The sequence below is a fragment of the Malaclemys terrapin genome, chromosome 7, assembly GCF_027887155.1.
Source record: "Malaclemys terrapin pileata isolate rMalTer1 chromosome 7, rMalTer1.hap1, whole genome shotgun sequence".
Lineage (NCBI taxonomy): Eukaryota > Metazoa > Chordata > Testudines > Emydidae > Malaclemys > Malaclemys terrapin.
In genome coordinates, this window is record NC_071511.1 from 18,640,363 (window position 1) to 18,666,747 (window position 26,385).

General features: G+C 44.3%; 2 protein-coding genes across 5 annotated transcripts in view; both read left to right on the forward strand.

The window, feature by feature from the left end:
- Window positions 1-11,395, forward strand: part of IFT122 (intraflagellar transport 122) — a 49,252-nt gene extending 37,857 nt beyond the window's left edge. For 3 of the 4 annotated variants that reach the window (XM_054034001.1, XM_054034002.1, XM_054034004.1), the window contains 9 exons: window positions 50-190; window positions 1,220-1,317; window positions 1,915-2,015; window positions 3,276-3,441; window positions 5,499-5,610; window positions 6,638-6,766; window positions 8,054-8,133; window positions 9,880-10,044; window positions 10,809-11,395. In XM_054034001.1, coding sequence (XP_053889976.1) covers window positions 50-190; window positions 1,220-1,317; window positions 1,915-2,015; window positions 3,276-3,441; window positions 5,499-5,610; window positions 6,638-6,766; window positions 8,054-8,133; window positions 9,880-10,044; window positions 10,809-10,898 — 1,082 coding nt within the window. In that variant the 3' untranslated portion in view covers window positions 10,899-11,395. Of the gene's footprint in view, window positions 1-49; window positions 191-1,219; window positions 1,318-1,914; window positions 2,016-3,275; window positions 3,442-5,498; window positions 5,611-6,637; window positions 6,767-8,053; window positions 8,134-9,879; window positions 10,045-10,808 lie in introns of those variants that run through there. The other variant, XR_008445613.1, reaches the window with a different exon arrangement.
- Window positions 11,396-18,307: 6,912 nt separating this feature from the next.
- Window positions 18,308-23,978, forward strand: RHO (rhodopsin). Its single transcript, XM_054036134.1, has 5 exons — window positions 18,308-18,668; window positions 19,927-20,095; window positions 20,251-20,416; window positions 22,555-22,794; window positions 23,856-23,978. The coding sequence occupies exons 1-5, from the start codon at window positions 18,308-18,310 to the stop codon at window positions 23,976-23,978; spliced, it is 1,059 nt and encodes a 352-aa protein (XP_053892109.1).
- The last annotated feature ends 2,407 nt before the right edge of the window (window positions 23,979-26,385 follow it).

A 26,385-nucleotide genomic window follows, 5' to 3' on the forward strand; every position in this document is an offset into this window, starting at 1 on the left:
TTGATATAATCACACTGTAAAATCTTCTTTGTTTTGGTCTCCTTTGCAGCATTCCACAAGGCTGGCAGACAGAGTGAGGCCGTAAAAGTGCTGGAACAGCTAACTCACAATGCTGTGGTAGAAAGCCGATTTAATGATGCAGCGTATTATTACTGGATGCTCTCCATGCAGTGTTTAGATATAGCCCAAGGTAGGTAAACACAAGCAAGTTCAAATTTGTTACCTGCTCATGCATGCAGATAAACATTGAACCGTGATGGCTTAATTAAAACCTCTTGCTCGCTCATTAATTGTGCTATATACTAATCTGATATACTAATACTTATATACTGCACTGTATTGTAATCCAATATTGTATTGTACTGTAATTCTATCTCTCTAGTCTTTGTGTGCTTATAAAAAACCTACATGTCTCATTTTTAAATTAAAATGGAGTCACAACCATATCTCCTAATTCCACAATATATCCCTTAGCCCCTTTCCTGCGCCTCACACCTTGGATAAAGTGATGACTGGAGGGCTAAATAATAATAAAACATGATCTTATAGTGTAGTCTACTCCTAATATTTAAATGTGGATGAGATTAACTGGGGAGACACTTCATGAATTATTTTAGCCAGACAAAGAAGAAAGTTAGTGTTCATTAGTTCTTTGCTTCTAAATCAGTTGCACTGGAGGAGAGGTGGAGCCAGTGGAGATGAGATGTAGATGAGTGATAATGGAAAAAAGAGATTGATGGCCTATTGCCTTGCACTGTGTAAGCATCACTTCAGTTTTGCTAATGCATGATAGTGCTGATCTGTAGCCCTTCATACACTGTACAAACACTGCAAATGGTTCGATTGTTTAGTAATGTGTTAATGTGGATAAAAGGAATGACATTAGACTCATTTTACTTTAACCTCAAAAGATGTGGATCAGGTTTCTAGTGGTGGAAGGCTAATATGTTCCACCTCTAGCTAAGCCATTAACCTCTGGCTGTGTTAAAACCACTTGCCATACCATCCTGCATTTAATATGCTTTATGTTAAAGCAGAAAATTGCACATAAAATGGCAAAATTACATAACCCATATTTTGTAGCACACTTGGTCAGGTATATTAATCTGTTGGAAGTGGTAACGCTGCAACCATGTTGTATTGTGATCTTTCTAGCTGAGTAATACTCTTATGTTTTAGTATAGAATGACCAGAGGTGTAATGACTTTCCCTCCCACAGAGAACGAACAGCAGAAGACTGAAATGTTACAGAAGTTTAACCACTTCCAGCACTTGGCAGAACTTTATCACGTCTATCACTCTATTCACAGATACACTGTAAGATATTTTCACTAGCAGTTGTATTGTTCATTTAGCTGGCACATTTTCTGCAAATAAATCAGGAATAATTAGAAACAATTAATTACTTTTAAACTAAATATTGAATGGAAGCTGGTGTCACTGCAATGATCTGATTTTGGTTTTGGGTTTTTTTTGCCCTGTGTTGTACTGTACTGGACCTACCACCATTCCACCCCTAAAACCACCTTTCTGTGACATAGAAAGAGCCTCTGCAGAGCTATGCTTTGCAGCACACAGTGGATGTGGACTTGAAGGCTTTCCTTCACCACCCCATCTGCATACTGGTTCCACTGTGTTCTGGGCCCACTACTCCTATGGAGGAGGTTGGAACTGGATTATCCTTTAAGTGCTTTCCCTCTACTGGGTGAATCCCTTTCCTTTTTTCTTCAGTGGCAAAGATGAGCTTTGGCAAGAGGGACATGCAAAATCCAATTGCTCTCTTTTCTCCATCTCTCCCATTGTTGTGACTGTGTGAAAAGCACAGTGTAGTGTCAGAGATGATGGAAGTAACGTTAGTGATATGAAGTGTTGCTTTTCTAGCTTAGAAATTTTTTAATGTTCTTTTTACCACAGGAAGAGCCGTTCAGTTTCCATTTGCCTGAAACACTCTTCAATATTTCCAGGTTTTTACTTCACAGCCTAACCAAGGAGACTCCGTTGGGTATCTCTAAAGTGTATCCTTGTAATGCAAAGCAAAATTCAAAAATTATGATATGAATTGAAGGGAATCCTTGGCACCAATCAGTGATGCATAGTCTTACTATTAGGGTATTCTTGTTCCTGGTTTTAGGGGTTCCCATGCTGTTCATCTATTAGAGAAAATAAATGTGGGGCTGTCTTTAATCCCTCAGATGATGATAAACACCTCAAAACTATCACAGATTTAGGCACATCTAGCCATACGTGCATACATTAGAAGAGGCTATCATAAACTATCAAACATGTTCCTCACCTTTGTAAGAGGAGTTCCTTCCAAGATGCCAGTCTCCAAACAAGATGTGTGGCTGTAAATATTGACAGTGCAGTAGCCACAAGTTGAAAGGCATTGGGAGAGAAACTCTGAATGTTGTTGCTTCTAACTGATAGATTCTGATTTTCCTCAGGCTAATGTAGCTATGTGTTTCTAAATGGTAGATTCAGATTCTCATTTTCAGGTCTGATGTAGCAGTGTGCCAGGTACAAGACCAATTTTTTCATGGCTTCATTAACAAATTTATATGCTGCATCTCTTCAAAGTCTGTCACAAACTACATATGAGTCCCACTGAAACATCTCTCTTTCTGCACTGGAGAATAGCAGTTAAAAGGAGTCAGGGCAGTTCAGTGGATAGGGCCAGTTAAGTGGGACTCAGGACACCTGGGTTCCACTTCTATCTTTTCCATTTGCTTGGATAAGTCATTTTCTTTCTCGGTGTCTCTCTTTTCTCATCTATAAACTATGTAGAATAGTATTATTGTCCCTAAAGTGCTTAGAATTTAGAGTGTTTTATCCATACATCTCTGCTTATTTGTTACCCCCTGGGGTCCACACGAATAAGGGGAGGAGACATTTTGGTATAAGATATGGGAGCAAGTTCCTGGAAAAGTGCCATGGGATCTGAAATATCCACACGGTGCCAACAGGATTCTGATGTTTCAGATTATCGGCGTGGGGGATGGTCCTTACAAGCATTAATGTTGGTGGGGTCAGAATATTACCTGAAACTGCATTATCCATGGGCCAGTTCCTTATCTCTCTAAAAATCATCCACTCTGGTATTTTAGCAATCCTCTCACATTTTGTTTATGTAAACACATTTATGTGAACAGATTTCTTTAGTTAAGTCCTTTTAAAGTATTGACATTTGTTGTGCTTCAGTGCATAACTTCTCTGATTAAAAGTAACTGTGGTTTTTCCTGACTGCTAGATATGTTTGTTCCTTAATTTGATTATAGCAATACATTATTTGCACTAGCAAAGCAGAGCAAAGCTCTGGGTGCATATAAATTGGCCCGTCATGCCTATGACAAGTTGCAGGGACTGAAGATCCCAGCTAGATTTCAAAAATCAATTGAGCTGGGCAGCCTGACAATCCGATCCAAGCCATTCCATGACAGTGAAGTAAGTTCTGATGTATATTATTTTAATTATTAGTACTTGACCTGATACAAGAGGCTACTTTGTTATACGCACAAAGATGCTTAAAATGGATTATGCACAGATTTGCGGTAATTGCATTTCTGCAGGAAACAAAATCCTCTCGCCATTATTCGCCATGTCAGACTTTCTCTCCCTCTTCATTCCCAATGAAAATGATACCTCTCTGTATGGACAGGTTCCTTCTTCACTCTCTGATATCCCCCTATTTCCCTGTCTACTCACTCTGTTCCTTCAAGCTGCACCGTCCCTCAATTCCATATGCTAGGGTTACCATTCGTCCGGATTTACCTGGACATGTCCTCCTTTTTGTGCTAAAAATAGCGTCCGGGGGGAATTTGTAAAGCACTCAAAATGTCCGGGATTTCCCCCCTCCCCCGGCAGAGCAGAGCGAGCGGCTGGGAGGGCTGCAGGAAAGTCCCGGGCTGGACTCCGGAGCAGCTGTAGAGGAGCTCCGCCCTGCATTCTGAGCCGGCAGCTCTCCCCTGCAGCCCAGCTCCGGCAGCACTGTGCAGGGCCAGGGACCGGGTTTTGTTGTGCTGGGGAGCGCAGCCACGTGTCCGGCTCGCACAGAGCCCAACACCCTGTTCTGAGCAGCAGGGTAAGGGGGCCAGGGGGCAGGAGAAGGGGCACGGAGGTTCTGGAGGGGGCAGTCAAGAAATGGAGGGGGGGGGTCGGGAGTTCATGGGGGGGCTTTTTGGGGGGAGTGGAGAAAGTTTTGGGCAGTCAGGGTACAGGTAGGGGGTAGGGTCCTGGAGGGCAGTTGGGGGGGGTCTTAGGAGGGGGCAGTTAGGGGACAATGCACAGGGAGCCTTAGGTAGGGGGTGGGGTCCCAGGAGGGGGCAGTCAGGAGCAGGGGTCCCAGGAGGAGGCAGTCAGGGGACAAGGAGCGGGGGCGTGGGGGGTTGGGAGTTCTGGGGGGGAGCTGTCGGGGCAGGAGTAGGGAGAGGGATCGGAGCAGTCAGGGGACAGGGAGCAGAGGGGTTTAGATGGGTTGGGAGTTCTCGGGGGGGGGGCTGTCAGGGGGTGGGGAGTGGTTGGATGGGGCGTGGGAGTCCCAGGGGTCTGTCTGGGGGTGGGGGTGTGGATAAGGGTTGGGGCAGTCAGGGGACAAGAGGCAGGGAGGCTTAGATAGGGGGTGGAGTCCTGGGGGGCAGTTAGGGGCAGGGGTCCCAGGAGGGGGCAGTCAGGGGACAAGGAACGGGGGGAGGGTTGGGGGTTCTGGGGGGGCGGGAAGTGGGAGGGGCTAGGGCGGCGCTCCTCCCGTCCTCTTTTTTGCTTGCTGAAATATGGTAACCCTACCATATGCACTTACTCCACAGAGTGCTTACTTGGGTCTTTCTCTGTGTCTGTCTACAGTTGGAGGTCACTTGTGCTTGCCGCAACTACTAGAGCTCCCTTTCTCCAACCCTTTGAATGGCTTTCCTTCCTCAAATCTTGCTTTAAAACCTTCTTTTTTTCTTTAGCTGAAGTGTGACTGCAGTGTTCTATAAAACTGTTTTTGACGGGGTGCTCACTAAAACAAATTGTACTGTGAAAATGCTTAACTGCAAATGAATATGCATCTTATCTGCAATAATGTTAACACAGTAAAACCATTGAAATCGATAGAGCTGCCTAAGATAATTGTGCAGTTTAGAAAAAACAGAAATGCATGAATCAAAGGACCTAAATTTGATCCAACTTCTGAGCAAAAAGAATTGCTTCGGTAACCTTTATTCATCCTTTTGGCAATCTGTATGTGGCCCAGGACTCTGCTGCAGTAGAAGCAAACAAAATTGCAACAGAAGAGTGGTAAAACAGCTATTTTTAATGGGAAAACTTGTTGATTTATTGAGAGAAGGAAAAATATTTGCAGAAGTTAAAACACTTGATTTCACCATTGTGTTACTCCAGTTTTTTGCTGCTATGTGAACTCTGTTCGTGTAAAACTGGAGCAGTGCAGTGTGTAATCAGACCCTATGTGTTCAGAATGGTCTGTTTGCAATTACGCTGCTTTGTGTGTGTGTCTGTCTTTGCAGGAGCTTGTGCCCTTGTGTTATAGGTGCTCCACCAACAACCCCTTGCTAAATAATCTGGGGAATGTGTGCATTAACTGCAGACAGCCCTTCGTCTTCTCTGCTTCATCTTACGGTGCGTTGGAAAATAAAAATCGGTTGTACTTTCTGTGCAGATAAATCTGTGCTTTCTCCAAAGGCTCAGCTAATTGGTGTTAATTGTACATTATCAATATTTAATCAGTAGGTTGGTGCCCAATAAATTCTGTCACCCTAACATTTCCTGTGTAAAAACAACAAGGAGTTCGGTGGCACCTTAAAGACTAACAGATTTATTTGGGCATAAACTTTCGTGGGTAAAAAACCCACTTCTTCAGATGCATGGAGTGTCCTCTGTAGTGTCACTTGGAGAAATAATTTTTTTTCTTTAGTGTTGCTTGCACTGAATTAGTGCCACATCCCACCCCAGAGATGATGCATTTTGTTGGTGGATGAGAACACCAGTTTTCTAGGCAATTAGTCGCTTTCTGAATAGAACAGATTCTGGTGTCCAAGACTGTGTGAGATTTTTTGCTGCAAAATGGCCACTGTTTTGCTTCTGATGTCACAGCCCTGGCAGTATTGAATTATTACTTTGTGGTGAGGCACCACGAAGATATGAGGCACTTTATTAACCCAAAGTCCATCCTTTAAGAAGCTTTATTTTCTGGATATGATATATTAAGTTGAATAATGAGAGTGTGGAGGTGAAAGAATGCCACTGTAGAGATCTGAGGACACGTACGTCTTTAAAAGACTTAGGCCTGGTCCACACTAACCCCCCCCCACTTCGAACTAAGGTACGCAAATTCAGCTACTTTAATAACGTAGCTGAATTCGAAGTACCTTAGTTGGAACTTACCGCGGGTCCAGACGCGGCGGGCAGGCTCCCCCGTCGATGCTGCGTACTCCTCTCGCCGAGCTGGAGTACCGGCGTCGACGGCGAGCACTTCTGGGATCGATTTATCGCGTCTAGACAAGACGCGATAAATCGATCCCGGAAGATCGTTTGCTTACCGCCGGACCCGGAGGTAAGTGTAGACCTACCCTTAGGCAAGACCTGCTATAGATATCCTGAGTTCTTGCGGATAACTGTTCTCTCCTTTTTCACGTGTGTCCTTTAGAAGTATTGCATCTGGTGGAGTTCTATTTGGAAGAAGGGATCACTGATGAAGAAGCTGTAGCTCTTATTGATCTGGAAGCACCAAGATTAAATAAGAGAGAGGATAAATGGCAAGAGATGGCAAGCGATGGTATCCTTTCAATCCAGAACACACTCTAGTTTCTTAGGGAAGGAGCAGCAGTTTGGAAGACAGAGTTTTTGGTTGTGGGTTGTTGGGTTTTTTTTGGATCTGTTATGCTTTTGTTGCATTTTAATCTGCTTCTCTTATGACTAGGGGACAGATTCATTGCTGACATAAGTGGGTACAATTCCATTGTGTGTTTCTTTTTCAATTGCTGTAGCAACTAAAAAAGTACAGGTATATTAACCAATCCTAGTAATTGTAAAAGGTTTTCTTTAGAAAAGTCAGTTTCATAATCTTGTCAAGTATTTTTAGGTTAAAAATAATACAGTTCACTTATTTTCATGTAACTCTTTTACTTTCTATAAAGGATGGGAGGTATTTGGCTATCCATTATTCTCCTCTTGTATCACAGCTTTCTATCTTTGGTCTGGTCTATACTACCCGCCTGAATCGGCGGGTAGAAATCGACCTCTCGGGGATCGATTTATCGCGTCCCGTCGGGACGCGACAATCGATCCCCGAATCGGCGCTCTAACTCCACCAGCGGAGGTGGTAGTAAGCGCCGCCGACAGAAAGCGGCAGAAGTCGATTTTGCCGCCGTCCTCACAACGGAGTAAGTCGGCTGCAATACGTCGAATTCAGCTACGCTATTCACGTAGCTGAATTTGCGTATCTTAAATCGACTCCCCACTGTAGTGTAGATGTACCCTTTCTTTCTAAGGAAGAACTGGATTGGGCTCCCTTTGAAGCCTGTCATTATTGTTGTCTATTTTATAGAATCCTCTAATTTTGTATTGCTGTGGCACACAATGGTGCCAATTGTTGTTGGGGCCTGATAGTAGTAGATACAATACAAATACACAAGACAACATAGTCTTTGCCTCAGAGAGCTTTAAAATAGGTTGCCCAAAGTGAGGTGTTCGATGTTTACAGGAGGGTAAGGAAATGAAGGATGAGGGTACTATTAAAGTCACATGCGTTTATGTAGATTAGTTACTGCTAGTAATTTGGTAGTTTTAAGCTCTGCTGTTCCACAGCAATTGCTACTTAGTGAGGTGTGGCACTCCAGTCTTCCTGGGCTAGAGTAAACTTCTTCTGCAGCACTATCTAATATAATATAGGGATTACTCCAGTGGTATCTGAGTACTCCTAGTCTGCCTGACATGATGGGCATTGGGTGAAGCAAGGAGTGAGAGCCCTACGACTAAGCCATAAGACAAGTCCTATGAGTGCTAGGGTAAAAGGATTTGATTTTGTAGGAGTTCTTGTTTCTTCCATAACAAACCTCTCTAGGAGCGCAGACGCTGAGATTTGATGACAACACAGACATTATTGAAGAGGATGATCCCTTTACAGCAAAATTGAGCTTTGAGGTGAGGATACCTCATTTGGGTTTTCAAATGTTGCTGCCCTTGAGGCTGAAGATAGTTGAAGAGAAAGCAAACCCAGGGTGACTCTACCTGCAAATGTTCTTTCAGTGCTATCATATCTCCTTTTGAGCTGGCATCCCACAGTTCGTTCCTTGTCACCATTGACTGATCAATAGCCAGTCTCGACAGACCACAGCCTCTCTGATTCCTTTACAAAGTGTTAATATGTTCTGCCGACCTCCCACAAGAAATGGAGGAAAGTGGGTGACTGGGAGGCTAGGAGCAGCAGTTGAGGGAGAATGGCATCTTTCTCATACAAAGTGATTAGCCCACAGAAAAGAAAAACCTGGAGAACCACTTATTCTATCTGAATGTCTTTTTCAAGTAAACTGTTTCTCTCTGGCCTCATCATCATCAATGGAAGAATAGTCTCCTGGGGTGCCAACCCACCCACTGCAGAAACAGATTTAAAAATTACAATGTTTTCTGCATGCTGCAGTTATGTGGCGTTAAAAAAATCAAACTCTGAAGTTAGTTTGAACAGTCCTTTACTTTTTCATAGTAGAGGGTTTCCATAACACACAGATATAAACATGCCCAAGAGAGAGCCTCTAAGGAAGACATCCAGGGTATAAAATGAGCAGGATATTCATATATAGGCAGTCCATGTTACCGTATTGTAAATCTGAAAACAATAGTTACTCTGAATTTACACTGATGTAACAGAGAACATCAGCTGGCCAAGATTGTTAAATAAGGCCTGGTGGTATTATTACTATTATTATTTGTATTATATTAGTGCCTAGGGAGCCCTAAACATCATCAGGGCTCCATTGTGTTACATGTTTTTACAAATGTAAGTAATAGATAGTTACTGCCTTGAAGAGCTTGCAGTCTAAACAGACCAGACGGATGAAAGATGCAGGGTAAAGAATATAACATGTGAGCAGATGATCAGTGTGATAATCTGTAAATACCATATTAGTTCCACAATATTTTTATTTCCTCATTATTTATTTGGATGGGCATTTGTTGGGAAGAGATTGAGATGAGGCAAAGGAAGGGAGAAGAGACATTGCAGAGAGGGGAGGTAAGGGACCAGGGAAGGGGATAAGAGGAATGGGGGAAGGAGAAGAGGGAGCAGTATTAAGAGTAGATGGAGTGAGGCAAAGAAACTCGATAGAGCTGGAGCAAACAGCCTGTCAGCATGGGAGAGAATGTCTGGAGAAAAAGCTGTAGACAGCAGTGGGCCCTGGATGTCATCTGTGCACATAATGTCCCTGTTCAGCTTCTTTATCTCTGTTTCTCCCAGCTTGAGTTTCTGGTTGACTCCGCCCAGGAGTTTCTTTAGACCCTAGTTTCAGATGGCTGGGGCACGGGTGAGTCCAACTGGAGTCTGGTGTTTCCAGCAAGCAGCAGGGAGATTGTCCCCTAGACAGCTCAGGGTCTGGGTGGGTGCAGTTAAAAATAGGCATTTTCAGGGAAGTTTTTGTAAATGGCTTTTTTTTGTTTTAAATAAAGAATTGTGTTAATGGGAATGAGTGAAGCGCAGTGAAAATACCTTACTCACACCTGGCTTACTCCCACTGAGGACAGTGACAAAACTGCCATTGACTTCAGTGGGAGCAGAATCCATGCCTATTCTGTGTTAGCACTTTCTACTGAGTAATAACACTCCACTCTTTATATTTATGTCATCTTTAAAATGCTTTGAAATTGTTAAGCTTCATTCTTTTTTAAACGCTGCAGCAAGGAGGCTCAGAATTTGTTCCTGTGATAGTGAATCGTGCAGTTCTCCGGTCAATGAGCCGGAGGGATGTCCTGATTAAACGCTGGCCAAAGCCATTACAGTGGCAGTACTTCCGGTCCTTGCTACCAGATGCTTCCATTACCATGTGTCCAACATGCTTTCAGGTATAAGTAAAAAGTTTTCATTGGGGTCTTTAAAAACTCATTCCTAGTGAGAAACGAATTGTAATGACCCTGATACGTTAATTTCTAATCCTCGATACATACGTTCTGAAGTCCTGAATAGTAAATAAAGAGAGCAAAATACCCTGTGTTACATGCAGAGATGATAGGCCTTGCCAGAAGGGCTGACTTCAGAATAGCTAGTGGTAGCTGAAATTGTAGAATGAAGTATTTGGGGACTTTGCAGGGATGACAAGAATTGTAGCCACTCAAGAAGACCTAAAATGAACTAAAAGAAGGGAAACGGTGATTTCCCCCCCCCCCCCTCTGCCTTTCTAACCTTATAGCCTGGTTTAGTGGGGGCATGCAGCAAGTAAAAGTTTTTTTTCATTGTAGTTTCCCTCACCGCAGGTACGTTTTCTTCAAAATATTCAATAGTTTGGTTATTTTTGGTTATGTGGTAGCGGAGAAAGCATCCTGAAGTCCACCCTCCTTTCTCACAGAGCAGCTGGGTTTCACTGGTTGGGTGAACTGACTTCCATAGCCTCCATGCTTATTTAATGAAATATTTGCTCTTTATATATTCCAAATTAGAGCTGTTACAAACAGCTGTAAATAACTTCTTGTTGTGGAAACATTAACTCTGGTGTAACAGTAGCATCCAATATTCTGAGCCCTAGCAAAACCATTCCATCTCAGTTTCCTTTTCCTAGATGTGAGCCAGTAACAGTGTAATAGATATGCCTAAATCTGTTCCTAATTCACAGATGTTTCATTCGGAGGATTATGAGCTCCTGGTGCTCCAGCATAACTGTTGTCCGTACTGTCGGAGAAGAATTGACGAGTCAAACCAGTGAAAAAGATCTATCCAAGAGATCTTTCTGCGATCACAGTGAAATGCATTGTAGAGTAATCAAGCTTTCTTAACAGCTTGGTTATGTTGTTACATATATTTTCTCACTCTGGATGTTTCATAAGCAGTGGAAAAAGAGAAACCGTTAAATGTCACATGTGTCCTATCCAAACAAAAATTTATTTTTATGAGCAATGTAATTACAGAATTTCTATTTATTGCTCTTTGTTTTGTATATAACCACAGACCCAATTGGGGAAAAAAATGTACATATATATTTTTAAGGAAAATTCCGCTTTTACTTTCAAGTGTCCTATGTTTATCATGGCAACCTGCCAGTGTGCCACAGATTCGATAGGAACATTTTAGGGTGAGATTCAGCCTTGAGATAATTCAGTTGACCTCATTGATTTTGCCCCTCTTTATGCCAGGGCTGAATTTGGCCCTTAATATGTACTTGGTTGTTGACAGAACTCGAAATAAAAAGGGGAAGTTTTTGCATCAGTGTTTTATTTTCTTTAAGAGTATTTGCTGTAGCCAATGGGAATGTACCTTTTTATATCGTTTTGGCAGAGAATAGCATTACAGTTAGGAGCTCTTACACATATTGACTCACACGTTAATGAATACATGATTAAAACCCTAGTGTGGACAAAGCAAGTTGTAGTTTTAATATGTGTTAACAGGCCAAGGTAAACCCTAACCTCCCCACCAGGTTTGCCATAGACCAGCTAACACATGTCCAAACAAGTCACCATGTCTACTAGGATTTTCGTATGTGTTAGCCAACGTGTATTAAAAACACAGCCTTTTTCCTAGTGAAAAAATAAAAGCCACCAATTTATCAGGTGTAATGACTATATTGGAGGGTTTGTGAAATGTGCCAGCTTGACAGGCATGGAAGGTAAAGGCTGGCCTCTATTTATCCACAGACTGGTACATTATGGGCTTGTCTTCACTGCAAAATTAACTGCTTTTGCTCAAGTGTTGCTCCTAACCTGGCTCCCATTTGAACACACAACCTTGGGCCTGAGTATGGTGCTGTTTTTAATTCGGGCTAGCTGGCCTATCCTAGGATATAGGCTAAAGCCCGAGCGCATTTTACACTCAAGCTGGTAATCCACCCACTTTTCAGGGAGTGCGTAGGCTAAACCATTCCGGTACTGATAGGTCTCCAATGCCGTCCTACAGTTTCCCCTGCATGCCCAGAAGGACAGACAAGTTCTCCCACAATCCACTGGGAAAGAATCATAGAGCAGCACAACTTACTGTAGCACTAAGAACCATGTGATATGACCCCAGAAGTCCTAGAGCCTCATACCGGTATGTGCACCAGGGTGGACCAATAACTCAGACATGGCTTCACAGTGTGGTTGCTCATATCTGGGCTAGGCTAACCCAGGTGCTGATCACCTGAGTTAACTCTGCAGTGAAGATGTGCCCTAAGAGTAGTTGCTGTGCAATCTTTCTCCACCACTATGTTTCAGCCCTCACCTGTGGGGAGCAATTCTAGGAGGAGAGAAAGTAGTTCATCTTGTATTCCTATTCTGTCCTTTCCTCTTCTGCTAATACTGACCTATAGGATGCTAACTGAAGTGATGATTTTTCATTATACGTATACTGCACTAAACTAATAGTTGGACTTCGGAATAGGCCACTGAACAAGCAGTTAGCTGTTAACAACTATGGGTAGGTAACCACTTGGGCTGAATTTGAGCTAGTGACCTAGAAGTGATAGATTTCTTCCAAATGTAGATTATTTTTAGTCAAATGTAGATAACAGGTAAGAGTATGCACACAGCATGCATGGTTATTATAATCATGCCTACCAGTTTCCCTGTGTTTTCAAAGGAATATGATATTCATCTTTGCTTACTGTCCTAAACTATTGGACAGTGTTCCTGCATGCTGTTAAACAGCTACCACAGAGGCAGCTGAATTTCACTGGTGGTTGAAGTGATTCCTGTGTGTACTTTAAATTGCTCTAAAAAGTGACTGTAAAAAAAAATAGCTTCAATGGACTTCAGTATCTCTGTGATTCTGGATCAAATTTTGTTTGACACTTTAAAAATATGCTGTTCTGTCTACCAGCCTTGTAAACGTACTGATCTAAAAGTCCTGCTCGTGCTTTCTTACTCGTAAATTACTGTATGCAATGAAGACTGCAGTTGGAATTAATAAACAGTTCTGTTTGATACGGGAACCAGAATTAGAATCTAGCTCATTCTCCCATAATTGTGTTTGCTTTGCAAAGCCAGCGGGAGTGAAAAGCAGTAAAAATAAATAGATATGATTTGTAATGACAGACAGGCAAAATGTATTGAGTACAGAGGTTTCCATTTTTTACAGACCCACTTTTCTGACCATAGATGCATTTTACATTTGAAAAGCACTTTTGGTGTCTTCCCGAGGAAAGATGCTGTATTAAAATAAGTCATGATGTGTAAATAAATGTTAGGGCCAATGTATTCTGAATTTTTAAAATACTGTAGTAGTCCCAATTTGCCTTGTGACATTGAAGCGGTTCTTATGTAACTTCAGCATCTTCTAACAATAACATATCATGATAGAATAAAACTCTTAAAATAGAATTATCAGCATACACGATGGTACCAAAAATGACCTTTCCTGCTCTGTATCCCCTCAGCCACTTACTCTTCACTAGACTTGATGTGGGTAGCAGCATAGACCACTTTCTGAAACTTGTCCTATGCTTGTTTTTTTACCCTACTACTACTTGCCTTCTCTATCTGTGACGCGCTTCAGGCTCTAAGCTGTGGACGGCAGTTGCAATCTCAGCAATGGCTTATTGCATCAAAGCTTAATGTGACAAATTTGAATATCTGGAAGGATAAACCTTTAATCCTACTGTATGCCCAGGTATATGTGCTAACAACTACATTGGTGCTTAGATAACTGCAATACAACTTGAAAGTTGCTTTGGTAACAAGAAAAGTTAATAGAGATGGAGTTTCGGGATGGGTAATCTATTAGAGAGGACATGGTGCTTTAGTTCAGAGTATGGTATTTGCATATAAGCATGTAGAAAGACTGTCTCATCAACTATACAAATGTCACAAGTGCCCATTTCCCTAGTTCAAGTACTATATTCTATACCATCTAGTCTTCCTCTGATATTGTGAGGCATTCCATTTCCCATGACAGTATGACACTGTTTTCAATGACAAGCTGGGTGGGATAATATCTTTTTTTGGACAAACTTCTGTTGGTGAAAAAGACAAGCTTTCAAGCTATATAGAGCTCTTCTTCAGGTCTGGGGAAAGTGTCAGCTAAATACAAGGTGGAACAGATTATTTAGCATAAATAGTTAGCACATCTGTTTTCAAACATTTATGACCACGAGACATTCCCTTCTGGGACTGAACTTTTCCATGCATGGTCTCCTGAGAGCAAATGTTTGTGCACCCCTGGATATAAAACTTGAGCAAAATCCCTCCACTGCCTCTTTAACATAAGGGCTAGAGTTTGAGGCTGATGGAGGAGGAAGTCAGTTTACTCCATTTTCCTGTAACTAAACTGTATATACTAGGTTAACACAGCATAGGAGCAGGCTGGTCTGGAGAAATAAGAGTAGGATGGGACACAAGCATTGCCCAGCATTCTCACTCTAGCCAAAATTGCTGTAGGGCCTTAAGCTAGCCTCCGAGCCTCTACTTCCCTATCTGTAAAACTGGGGAGATGATCCTTTCCCAGCTGACTGGAGTGGTGAGAATTAGTGAATGTTTATATAGCACTCCGAATGTGTTAAGTGCTAAGTTTATATTGTTTACCACTAACAAAATGTAATAAAAAGGCAGAGGAAAAAAATAGATTTGGGATTTAAGTAGTAGTAATAATGGTGGTGTGATTCTTGAGAGAATCGCATTCTCCATAAGAGATTCTCTCTCTCTCTACTGTTAACTTCAGTATTTTCATCCCCCCTGTACATACTGTCCCATGGACTCTCTAGACTTAAAAACACCCAATGTCCAATTACATTTTTTCAGTCTAAATAATTACTTTAAAATGATTCTCCATGTACGGAGAGGGAAAACAGAGAAGCATGGAATATCTGGGAGTTTCAAACAGCAGATTTCCCGGTAGCTATCGCCGCCTTATCAATTTAGTAAGTTGCTGCTTCAGAAAAGTTTCAGCGTGACAGCTTGAGAGATTGAAGTCCCCTGACTTCCTGCAGAGCAAACAGAACATTAGCATTAGTTCTGTGAGAGTTGTTAGGTGGCCCTGCCAAATGTGCCCTTCCCCACTGAGCAAGAGGGAGATGGGAATTATTTGCTAAGCACTGCCACTGGTGCTGGAGAAATAGCAAAGAAAGACAAGCTTTGCCAGAAGGAGTTGAGAAGATGACACAACAGGAGACCCAGAGGCAGGTGTTAATGTTTCACTTTTTCATTTCTCCCATTATGGCACAAGATTAGGGCAGACAAGGCATGTGGCTGATGTTGGCTAAAGGTTGTAGGCATCATAGAACAACTAGCTCATTCAGTCCTTGGCCTCTTTCACTTCTCCAGCTGGGATGCCCGTTATGAAGCAGATATGTGGCTGCTGGGAACTGTACTGAGACCGCCAATTCATTTCACGTGGGCCACAGACCAGCTTTCAGATGATAACAGGGCTTGGGCCAAGCTTCAATTGATGATCTAGAGTTCAAAGGCTGCATATCCCATTATCAGTTCCCTGAGTCATCCAGCCTCTATCCCACCCTACGTAATGTGGTTTTTACATCATAGTTACACATTCCTTTGAGGAGGAGGAAAAAGGGCTCAAAGCTCATCCCTGCAACCTGCCTCCACCGTGCTAGCACTTCAAGAAAGTACGATACGGGTACTGGACATGCCTACAGTAAAAAATAATTACTACACGCCTACCCCTGCTGATAATTATATTTCTGCCTTCTCTAGTGCAGTGGTCTCCAAAGTGGGGTGTGTGCACTCCAAGGGGTGCGCAAGAGGATCCTTGGAGGTGCGCGGCAGGAAGAGCGTGCTCAAAAAATTTGTACTGATAGGGGTGCGCGATCAAAAAAGTTTGGAGACCACTGCTCTAGTGCATTCCACCGGAGCAACCCAAGGTGTCCTACAGCCATTAACAAATTAAACGTCACAACACCCCTGGGAGGTAGAGAAATATTCTGATCCCCATTGCGCAGATGGGGCAACGGGGGACAGAGCAGCTACTGCCTATGAAAGTGGCCTATTATTTGGGTTCCTCTATTTTCTGCCTGCCCAGCTTTAGCCATGTGGGATCCAGCTTTCAGAAGAAATCAATGCAAGCTACTGGTGACCAGCCCTACATCTCTAAATGGGGCATCCAAAAATGGAGAGACCCAATCTTAGTGATCAGTTCTGAAAATTTGCGTCTCAGTGAATTGCTTACGGCCACGCAGCAAGCACGGGGCAGAGCTGGAACCGGAAGCAGAGGTTAAGCTTGCTATCTGGTTTCCCCTCTATTCTGTACATGATATCTCTTGAGAGAATCACGTTCTCCATAAGAGATTCTGTGTGTTATAGATGAACAAAGGGACTTAGTTCACACTCTCAGGCACCTACAAAATCCCTGGGATTCACAAAGCCTGAGTGTGGCACCTAGGCTCCCTTTACTATGAATGGGGAGAGACAGCACCTCAGAATGGGACCTCAAAAACCAGCACACTAGAGGCTCCCTGCTTAAGCTAGCCAATGGGAGACACCGAGCCTAGAGGTGCCTAAATCCGGGCTCCCTCTGGTTGGGATTCTCAGCTGCCAACCCCTTCTTGGGGTTAGGCACTTACGCCATTTTAGCAAGAAGCCAGGGGAAGAGGGTTAGGAGGAGGAGCAGCACCTCACTTATAACTGTTAGCCCAGTGGTTAGATTACTCACCTGTAGTAGGGTTGCTACCTGGGAGGTTCAAGAGATTGAGACCTCCAGGATGATCCTGAGCCTATAAAACTGGACAGCTGGCAGTGTGTACTGAGCACCCTTTACAGCTTTCCCAGGACAGCTACCTCAAAAAAGGTGGCAACCTTACTGGGATGTGGGACACCCCTGGTTTGTCCCCCCTCCCCACCTGAGTGGGAGAAGGGATTACCTTTGATCCACCATTTCTTAGGTGAGTGCTTGAACCACTGGGTAATGGGATAGTCAGATGGCGGGGAGAGGGAACTCCCTCAGTCTTCCGGTTGAAGAGATTCCACTTTGGATAAATAATGAAAGGCCCATTGGGCTAGAGAGACAGCGTGCAAGCATGAGAAAGACTCTGTAGCCCTGTGGCTAGCGCAAAGGAGATTGAGGATCCAGACCTCCTCTTCCAATGACTTCTTAAAATTATTTATCCACAGTGGAACAGCTGTGACAGGAGACTGAGAGATCTCCACCTCAGAATAGCCCATAGCCCAGTGGTGAACGCACTCACTTGCGAGATGGCAGATTATAGTTCAAATCCCTTCTTTCTCCCTCAAGTGGAGCGACCAGGGCCGGCGCTTCCACTAGGCAACCCTAGGCAGTCGCCTAGGGTGGCAGGATTTGGGGGGTGGCATTTTGCCGTCCTCAGCGGAAATTCTGCGGTGGGGGGTCCTTCCGCGGTGGGACTCGCCGCTGAAGTGCCCCAAAGACGCGGAGCGGAAGGACTCCTGCCGCCGAATGCTCAGAGGAGGAGCGCTGCCGCCGCTCCTGGGAGGGACTTAAACTGGGGGTCTCCCACAACCAGCTGAGTACCCTCCAGTGGGCTAAAAGTCATGAAGGGGTTCTTCCTCTGCTGCCATCTTGTGTAAGCTCATCTATGGAGGGACTGGGCCATAGATGAGCTCAGCGCATGCTTACTCGATCCAGTCCCGCAGGTGAGTTAGGTGGAGAAATGCCTATTTCCCCCTCATTCATGCATGGCTCTGGGGCTTAGGTATTGGGACACTTAGCATGGATCTGCAGTACCTATGCCCAGAGGTGGAAATATTGATGCCTAGGGAACTTTTATTGCAAAAACTTAGGCGCCAAGTGAGTTTAAGGTTTGGCAGCGGCTGATTGGGGATTTGGGGAATCCCAGTGGGGCCTCATTCTAAAATGTAGGCAATGGAAGTGATAGGCGCCTAAGTCCTTTTGTGAATCTAGCCATATGAGTTCAATGTTCTCTGGTAACCATTTTGCAGCCCAGAAACAGGTGTCACCATAACACCTTCCTGGGAAAGCCAATTAACAGTTGAAATCCTAGCTTGGATTATTATGATCAATAATGCCATAAGCCTTAATCATGCTGACACTGACGTTGAAAGCTTACCCAAGGTGGCACTTTATAAAGGCTGCAATGCTGAGAATAGCATAACCAGCTTCTGCTCAAATGTTAAGAAGGAGGTGAATTTCAAGAGGGGAGCCTCAAAGGAAGCAAAACATACTTGTAAGATCAAAAATACCTCTGGAACTGCAACCATGAATGGAACAGAGGGTCCAAATTTCTATGTGCCCATGTCCAACAAGACAGGGATAGTACGGAATCCATTTGAGTATCCTCAGTACTACCTTGCTGACCCATGGAAGTTCTCTGTACTGTCTGCTTACATGTTTCTGCTGATCCTCCTTGGCTTCCCTGTCAATTTCCTGACTCTGTATGTCACCATCCAACACAAGAAACTCCGGACGCCCCTCAACTACATCCTTTTGAACCTGGCCTTTGCTAACCTCTTCATGGTCTTTGGAGGATTCACCACCACCATGTACACCTCAATGCATGGTTATTTTATCTTTGGGACAACAGGCTGCAACGTTGAAGGTTTCTTTGCTACACTGGGTGGTAAGTTTTCTACATGTGTAAATAACCAATCCTTACTTTAGACGATAGTCCATTCTGTGCTTTGCTGCACATTGGGCTACGCACATTTGCCATCCTTGCCTTTCAACTCCCTTTCTCTCCAAATCTTCCCATTTCATGTTGAGATGCTTGATTTCATTCAGACCTGTCCGTTTCCATGTTATTCGTGGTCTTCCTCTCTTTCTTCTTGCGTTTTCTGGCGTCCATTCAAAGGCAGTATTTGGTGTAAATAACCAAGAGGCAATTTTAAAATCTCCTCCTTTTGGGTTTCCCCCAAGATTTTTGGAAAGAGAGAGATCAGATTGTCTCAATGTGCACCCTAAAAGGCAGCTGGAATAGAGAAATTACGTTGTAATTTGGACTAAGTTAAAGTTGCAATATTTCAAGGCAGGAAATAAATGAGGGAGAAGAAATAAAGCACCATTATTTTCCACCTTCTTTTAGCACTTTGGGGGAAGCCCAGCTATTGAGTATCCTGAAAAATGTAGAGTGTAGGATTGACAAGTGACCTGCAACAGATTTTAAAATGTTCGGTTTGTATCCTTTTTGCCTTGTTCTTTTAACCTTAGAAATAACAAATCTGGTTTTCCCTGGTGTTGCCTGAGGACTTTCTGAGACTCTCAGATCATGTCTGTTGTGAACTCTTATACTCTCATTGAAGAGGCCGGGTTATTTAGCCTTTAACAAAGTCATCCTTTCTTCCAATATCAATCAGGCTTTAGGCTAAACTGTGGGACTAAAAAACCCTTCCCCTCTCGGTTCAGTTCAGTTTTCAGATATCTGTCTTGTGAGGTCATTTAATTAATTCTCCAGCTACCATACAGTCTTCATGTGTAGACAAGACCTAAATTTATGACAAAATAAACAAGCACTAACAAAATGATGGGTACAATGATCAGTAGTAGAATAAGAGACTTGTGCATTCCTTACTATATTTTAATTCAGACCTATGATATTAACATTCCTTGAAACCTTACCTAGATTTCTTTGCCATTTAGAGATTTCAGTGGAAATCATAACATACAAATTAATCCAACCTCAGTCACCAACTTTAGGAATTATTTTGGAGAAGTTCTATGGCCTATGCTGTGCAGGAGGTCAGATTAGATGATCATAATGGTCCCTTCTAGCCTTAGAATCTATGAAAATGACTCATTTACATGGCTACGTGTTTTCTTTTTCTTCTGTTGTTGGTAACGGTCTATGTGTGTGTCTCTCTCTCTTTCTCTCTCTTTTACAGGTGAAATAGCTCTGTGGTCCCTAGTAGTCTTGGCCATTGAAAGATATGTGGTGGTCTGCAAGCCCATGAGCAACTTCCGATTTAGTGAGACCCATGCCCTCATGGGTATCATTTTCACCTGGGTCATGGCCCTGGCCTGTGCTGCTCCTCCACTGTTTGGATGGTCTAGGTATGGATTGACATTTTCTGAAATGATGCCCCAGCTAGCACGGTGTTAGCAGCAGTTATTGAGGTGTTTTACATATTTCTCTAGCAGCATTCCAAGTAAAGCAACCTCATTCACCAGTTCAAGAGCAGACAGTAATCTCATTGGTTTAACTGCAGGTACATCCCAGAGGGTTTGCAGTGCTCATGTGGAATTGATTATTACACTCTGAAACCTGAGGTCCACAACGAATCTTTTGTCATCTACATGTTTGTGGTTCACTTCCTCATTCCACTGATCATCATTTCCTTCTGTTATGGACGCCTGGTCTGCACTGTTAAAGAGGTAGGTAGACCTGTTAGAGATGACCAAAAACCTGCATCTGAAGCCTATTCTCCCCTACCCCAAATGCTGGGAGACTTCAGATCCAGATCTGAACTCCACAGCTGGCTCGATTCCTGTGGTGGAATGAACCATAACCCCAGAGCCAATCAGCCCTGACATTTGCTACAAACATTCACATGACCTGGTGTGGTCATGGGTGATGTGAATTTGATGTTTGTAGCTCATCCCACCCCTAAAACCTTCACAAACTCCCTGGACAGTCAGTTTCAGCATGTCCCCTAGTTACTCCTGGGGGAATTCTGCACCACGCGTGCAGAATTCATGTCCCCCGCAGATTTCTTTGCTTCCCCATAGAAAATGGTGGGGAAGCAAACAGAAGCTGTAAGAGTGATCACATGCCCCTCCCCAGCAGCACGAGTGCATCATTTCAGGCTCCTGGAGCAGCCAGTGGAGAGATAAATCATCGCAGAGGGGTGAGGGTGCTCCTACCCCGCGCCGGGCTCAGCTGTTAGTTCTGCCTGGGCTGGGGGTGAGGAAGGACAAAACTTTCTACTTCTTCCCCTGCAAGGAGCAGCCGGGGCTGGGGCTGGGGCTGGGTCAGACCTACTCCCAGAAACCTCCCCCGGCTGCTGCGGCTCTGGACCCTCCCCCCGCTTCCTGCCCCCATCGCTCCTCAGAAGCAGGGGGAGGGGTCACTGTATGGAGAGCTGCTCACCTGTCTGCCCAGCTCCCTGTGCATCTGGACCCCCCCAAACTCCCACCCAGCCCCTCCTCCCTGCATCTGGACCCCTGCATCTGCACCCGGCCCCTGCACTGCACTGAGCCCCAGCCAGCTGCACCCAGACTTCCACTCCACCAAGCCCCACTCCTCCAGTATCCAGACCCCCCTGCTGAACTCCCACACCTATGGAAAACCTGTCGTATGAAAAGAGATTAGAGGAGCTTGGGTTGTTTAGTCTGACAAAACGAAGGCTGAGGGGGGATATGATTGCTATCTTTAAATATATCAGAGGGATAAATACAAGGGAGGGAGAGGAATTATTCCAGCTTAGTACTAATGTGGACACGAGAACGAATGGATATAAACTGGCCGTGGGGAAGTTCAGGCTTGAAATTAGACGAAGGTTTCTGACCGTCAGAGGGGTGAAATATTGGAACGGCCTTCTGAGGGAAACGGTGGGGGCGACGGACCTGTCTGGTTTTAAATAGCATAATGGCCAACAAGGGCCAGGCTAGAGACTCTTGCCTACATGCTCGGGGTAGTACTGATCGCCATATTTGGGGTCGGGAAGGAATTTTCCTCCAGGGTAGATTGGCTGAGCCTCTGGAGGTTTTTCGCCTTCCTCCACAGCATGGGGCAGGGATCACTAGCAGGAGGGTCTCTGCCGATTGAGGTCACTAAAACACAGGATTGGGGACTTCAATGGCAGAGTCCAGGGAAGGGTCATGTGGCCTGCAGCATGCAGGGGGTCAGACCAGATGATCATAATGGTCCCTTCTGACCTTAAAGTCTATGAGTCTATGAGTCTATGAGACCTAGAACCCCTGCCAAGCGCCATCCCCCAACACCCAGACCCCCACCCCGCTGAGCCCCAGCCACCTTCACCTGGACTCCTCTGCAGAGTCTCATTGCCCTTGCACCCAGAACCCCCAGTGAACCTCTGTGCATCCAGATCCCTCACTGAGCTGCCCGCACTCAGATTGCCCCACACAGAACCCTCTCACCCCACACCTGGATCCATCCGCACTAAGCCCCTCCACACTTGGATCCTGCCGGGCTGAGCCTGCCGACCCACACCGGGATCGGGGACCAAGGCTGGGCATGCATGTGAGACTCTATCCCTCGCCCTTACTATCTTGGTGCACCTGGCATGGTGGGGCAGGGCTCCAGGGTGTTTCTGGGGCCACCAAGTCCGGGCCCCAACGGGGGCTGCAGGGTGATCTCCCACCTCCATGCAGCCAGTGGCCTGTGCTCCCCACTGCCATGCTGGAGCCTCCACATCTATTTATGGACAAAATATGCAGAATTTTAAAATATTGTGTGTAGAATTTGTATTTTGTTGGTGCAGAATTCCCTCAGGAGAACCCAACATGTCCCCCGCAGCGCCATCGTCATTTCAGTGCTCTTATCTCTTTAGGCTGCAGCTCAGCAGCAGGAATCTGCCACCACCCAGAAAGCCGAGAGAGAAGTTACTCGCATGGTCATCATCATGGTTATTTCGTTCCTCGTTTGCTGGGTCCCCTATGCCAGCGTTGCTTTCTACATTTTCACCCACCAGGGATCTGACTTTGGCCCTGTCTTCATGACCATCCCAGCTTTCTTCGCCAAGAGCTCTGCTATCTACAACCCGGTGATTTACATTGTAATGAACAAACAGGTAAGTGGCAAATCTCTGGTCTTTTTCTTTATTGTATTTAATTTCTTATTAGCTTACAGAGAGTTATAGCACCTAGGTCATCGTTTTAAAGCCCTTTTTTGCTCAATGTGGCACAAATGGAACTTTTTCAAGGCAATTTTGTTTCTGTAATAAAAAGGGACATCTAATCATTGTCTTGCTGTCCTTTAGTATTACATAAATCCACTGAACGCTACTGGAAGTCATCAGGACTGTCTATTTGAAATGATCAATGCATTGATTTTGTTAAATATCTAGGACTGTATTCTGCTCTCATTTACAATGGTGCAAGCATTTTGATTCAGTAGAGATGCACTAGTCTAACAGAGCCAATAATAAGAATACTCAGTAAGGTTAAGGTAATCCTAAATAGAAGTTGTAGCTAGTTCTAGGAAGTGGGAAAGGATAGGAACTTAAGATTAGGCAGAGCGAATAAACCATTGGTGTAGCAAGTCTAGTGTTCTACCTCCAACAATGAGCAGCACCTGGTTCTTTAGGGCAACTTAGTCCACAAAAACCTCCCCAAAATGCACTTGGCCATCTGTACAATGCTACATCAGGAGCAGAAACTCCTTCCAGATCCCCGGTGTGATCATCTCATACTGCAAAACATGAGCTTTGGTTACCCTTATTTTTTTTCTTAGCATTTTTTATTATTTTAGTCAAATATTGAGCTGTTAACAAATTGTGATCTTTCAAGGGTCAACCCCTGCTTGCCTCAGTCAGATGAGAAACCCCATTCACTTCAATAGGATTGTTCAGCTAAGGGATCCAATGCAAGTCCCACTGAAGCTACTGAGAGTCTTTCCATTGACTTCAGTGGGAGTTAGATTGTTCCCAAGGTGTGCAGACTTTCACAAGGGAGCATCTTCATTAGCCACAGTTCCTTGAATTTCCTCCTTCGTTGTGTTAGTCAGGAGTCCCTCCACGTGCATTACTGACCCATTTAATGTAAGGGTATTCACAATGCCTAGGGTTGGCTGACAGTTGTCACTCTGCCTGCATCGGCTGCTTACCTCTGCCGACCTTGTTTTCTTCTCTAGTTCCGTAACTGCATGATCACCACCATTTGCTGTGGAAAGAACCTGCTGGGTGATGACGACGCTTCTGCTGGCACCAAGACAGAGACTTCCTCAGTCTCCACCAGCCAGGTTTCTCCTGCATAGATCTCTCATGGAAGCCGCTGATCTCGGAGCTGGCATGCCTTGTCAGCAAGGGCACGCAAGTCCCATTTGCAGGCATGTAGTCATGTCCACCATCACCACCGCCTGCATGTGATTCACAGTTAACCCAGCAGAATGGACTTTTCAGTTCTGACAATAGAAATCATTTGAACAAGGCTGTACATATTTTTTTTTAATTAAATATAAAGGGCTAGCTCCTCAGGTGGTGTAGATGTGTGTATATCCATTGACTTGTGTAGAGTTATCCCCATTTACACCGACTGAGTATCTGGGTCATACAGAGAGACGAATGTTCTCCTTTCACAGAATGGAAAAGATTAGTGAGGCCGCAGCCTTGTGGATTCATCCCTACCATGGCAACTGTTCTGGATGTGAACCACAGAGGCTATGGTTAGGAAAGCCCACTGTAAAGACCCAAGACACAGCAATCTAGCGAGGGATGAAGTATACCCGTGTTACAAAGCTGGGATCAGTGGGGGCGCATGAAACCTAGTGAGCAGTGGGTAGGGTTGCCACCTCTCTGGGTTTTACCGGGACAATCCGATTTTTGGCTTCTGTGTCCGGGTACCATTTAGAATTGCCAGGTGCCCGGTTTTCAACTGGAAACTCCAGTCGAAAAGGGGACCAGGCAGTGTCTGGTCAGATGTACTGACCAGACACCACAAATCTGGTTACCGCAAGGCATGGGGAGGCACCAGGCCGTTAACCCACACCAGCCCCTGCTCAGCTGGGGCCATCTCCTACCTCCAGGGCTCCTTGTCAGGCTGCAGCACCTCCTGTCCCAGCCTTAGAGCAGAGGGAGCCCAGCTGGGGGAGATGAGAGGAGGGAAGAAGAGGGAGGTGGAGATGATCCAGTGAGTGGGGGGGGAGTAGCGAACGACAGGGGCGGGGCCTTGGGGGGAAGAGGCGGAGATGGGGTTGGGGGCTGGGGGAAGAAGTGGAGAAGGGGACAGGTCCTCAGGGGTCTGGTTACCAGCAGTTAGAAAGGTAGCAACCCTAGTGCCAGTGAGATTTAAGGGTTTACAGTGTGGTAAGATTTGACCATTAGTAGCATCTCTAGAGTGATGTTGGGGAGGAATCTGGTCTTTCCCTTGCCCCCACCAAACTCCCCTGCACACAACCAGTTAGCTACGCGGTGCACAAAGGATAGGATTTGAACCGTAAGCAACAGCTGATTTGCAGTGTCTTTTCCGTAGCATGTGACATTATATTTCCATGGTAACGTATATAGTCATTTGGCTTCCCCCTGACTCCTCCTACATGTCCATAGGCCACACCCCTATAGTTTGAGCTCTTTATGGTTCTGCTGTGGTTCACCTACCAATTTTCAGCAGTAATTTGATTTGGCATCACACCAAGTAAGAGGTTTTGGCCAACGCTTGTGCTTTTTGAGGATTGATTGGTGGCAAATTGCTACGCTTTTCTTCAGTTCATAGCAAGCAAGCCATGGGAGCATATGGCCCAGAGACTTCAACATATGTTTAAAGCGCTAAAAGATGGCATAATGCAATTGTACCAATGTTCTTTATTTTTATTTTTAGCTCAGTTATACAAATAAGATGTTTTTCTCGCCCTTCTGTTATCAACATTTGAAACTATTCTTGTACAGTATTATCCTCTCCGATTTCTAATTCTGTGCAGCTTTGCAAGATCTGATAGAGAAGGTCTATAGAAACTATGTAAGTTAAACCTTTAATAAAGAGCAATTTGCAAGTACAAGTCTCATTATTTATTTTTAATTGATACTTCTACATATTCAGTGAAATCTGAAGATCAAAGGTTCATGAATCATTCAGTGGTTAGGTTGAAGACTCATTCATACGCTCAGAATCTGAAATCTTTTTTTTGGTAGGAAAGAAAAAGAAGGGTTGTTTTTTTTTTGTTTGTTTTTTCTTCCAGTTGTCCAGTTATACTTTCCTCTACAGAAATAATGGAAGAGTTTAGGATGGCTGACAATAAACCATTGCAGTTTTGACAGAGTCATGTGGCTGCTGAGATATCCAAGTTGTGGGGAGGGGGGAGGGATGGGTTTGTTACTCTAGTTGTTTTGGTGTCTGATGAAACACATCACACCTAGAGCTGGATGAGAAATAGTTTTCCTGTCCCATGAACCTTTTTGAGATTTCAAACAATTTTCCTATCCCCAAAAAGTCAAACTCCCGAACATTTTCTGAACTGAAAATTGAAGAAAAATGCAGTTTTGGGTCAATTGAAATATTTCATTTGATAATTTCAAAGCATTTTGTTTCTATTTTGACCATTTAAAATTTGTTACAAGTTTTTTAGCTTTAATTAGCTTCAATGTGGACACAAAAAGTCATCTAAGCTGACCCTTTCCTGAGGGAAGTTTTGGCTTTAATGAATCAGCCTTTTTTGATAAAAAAACCAT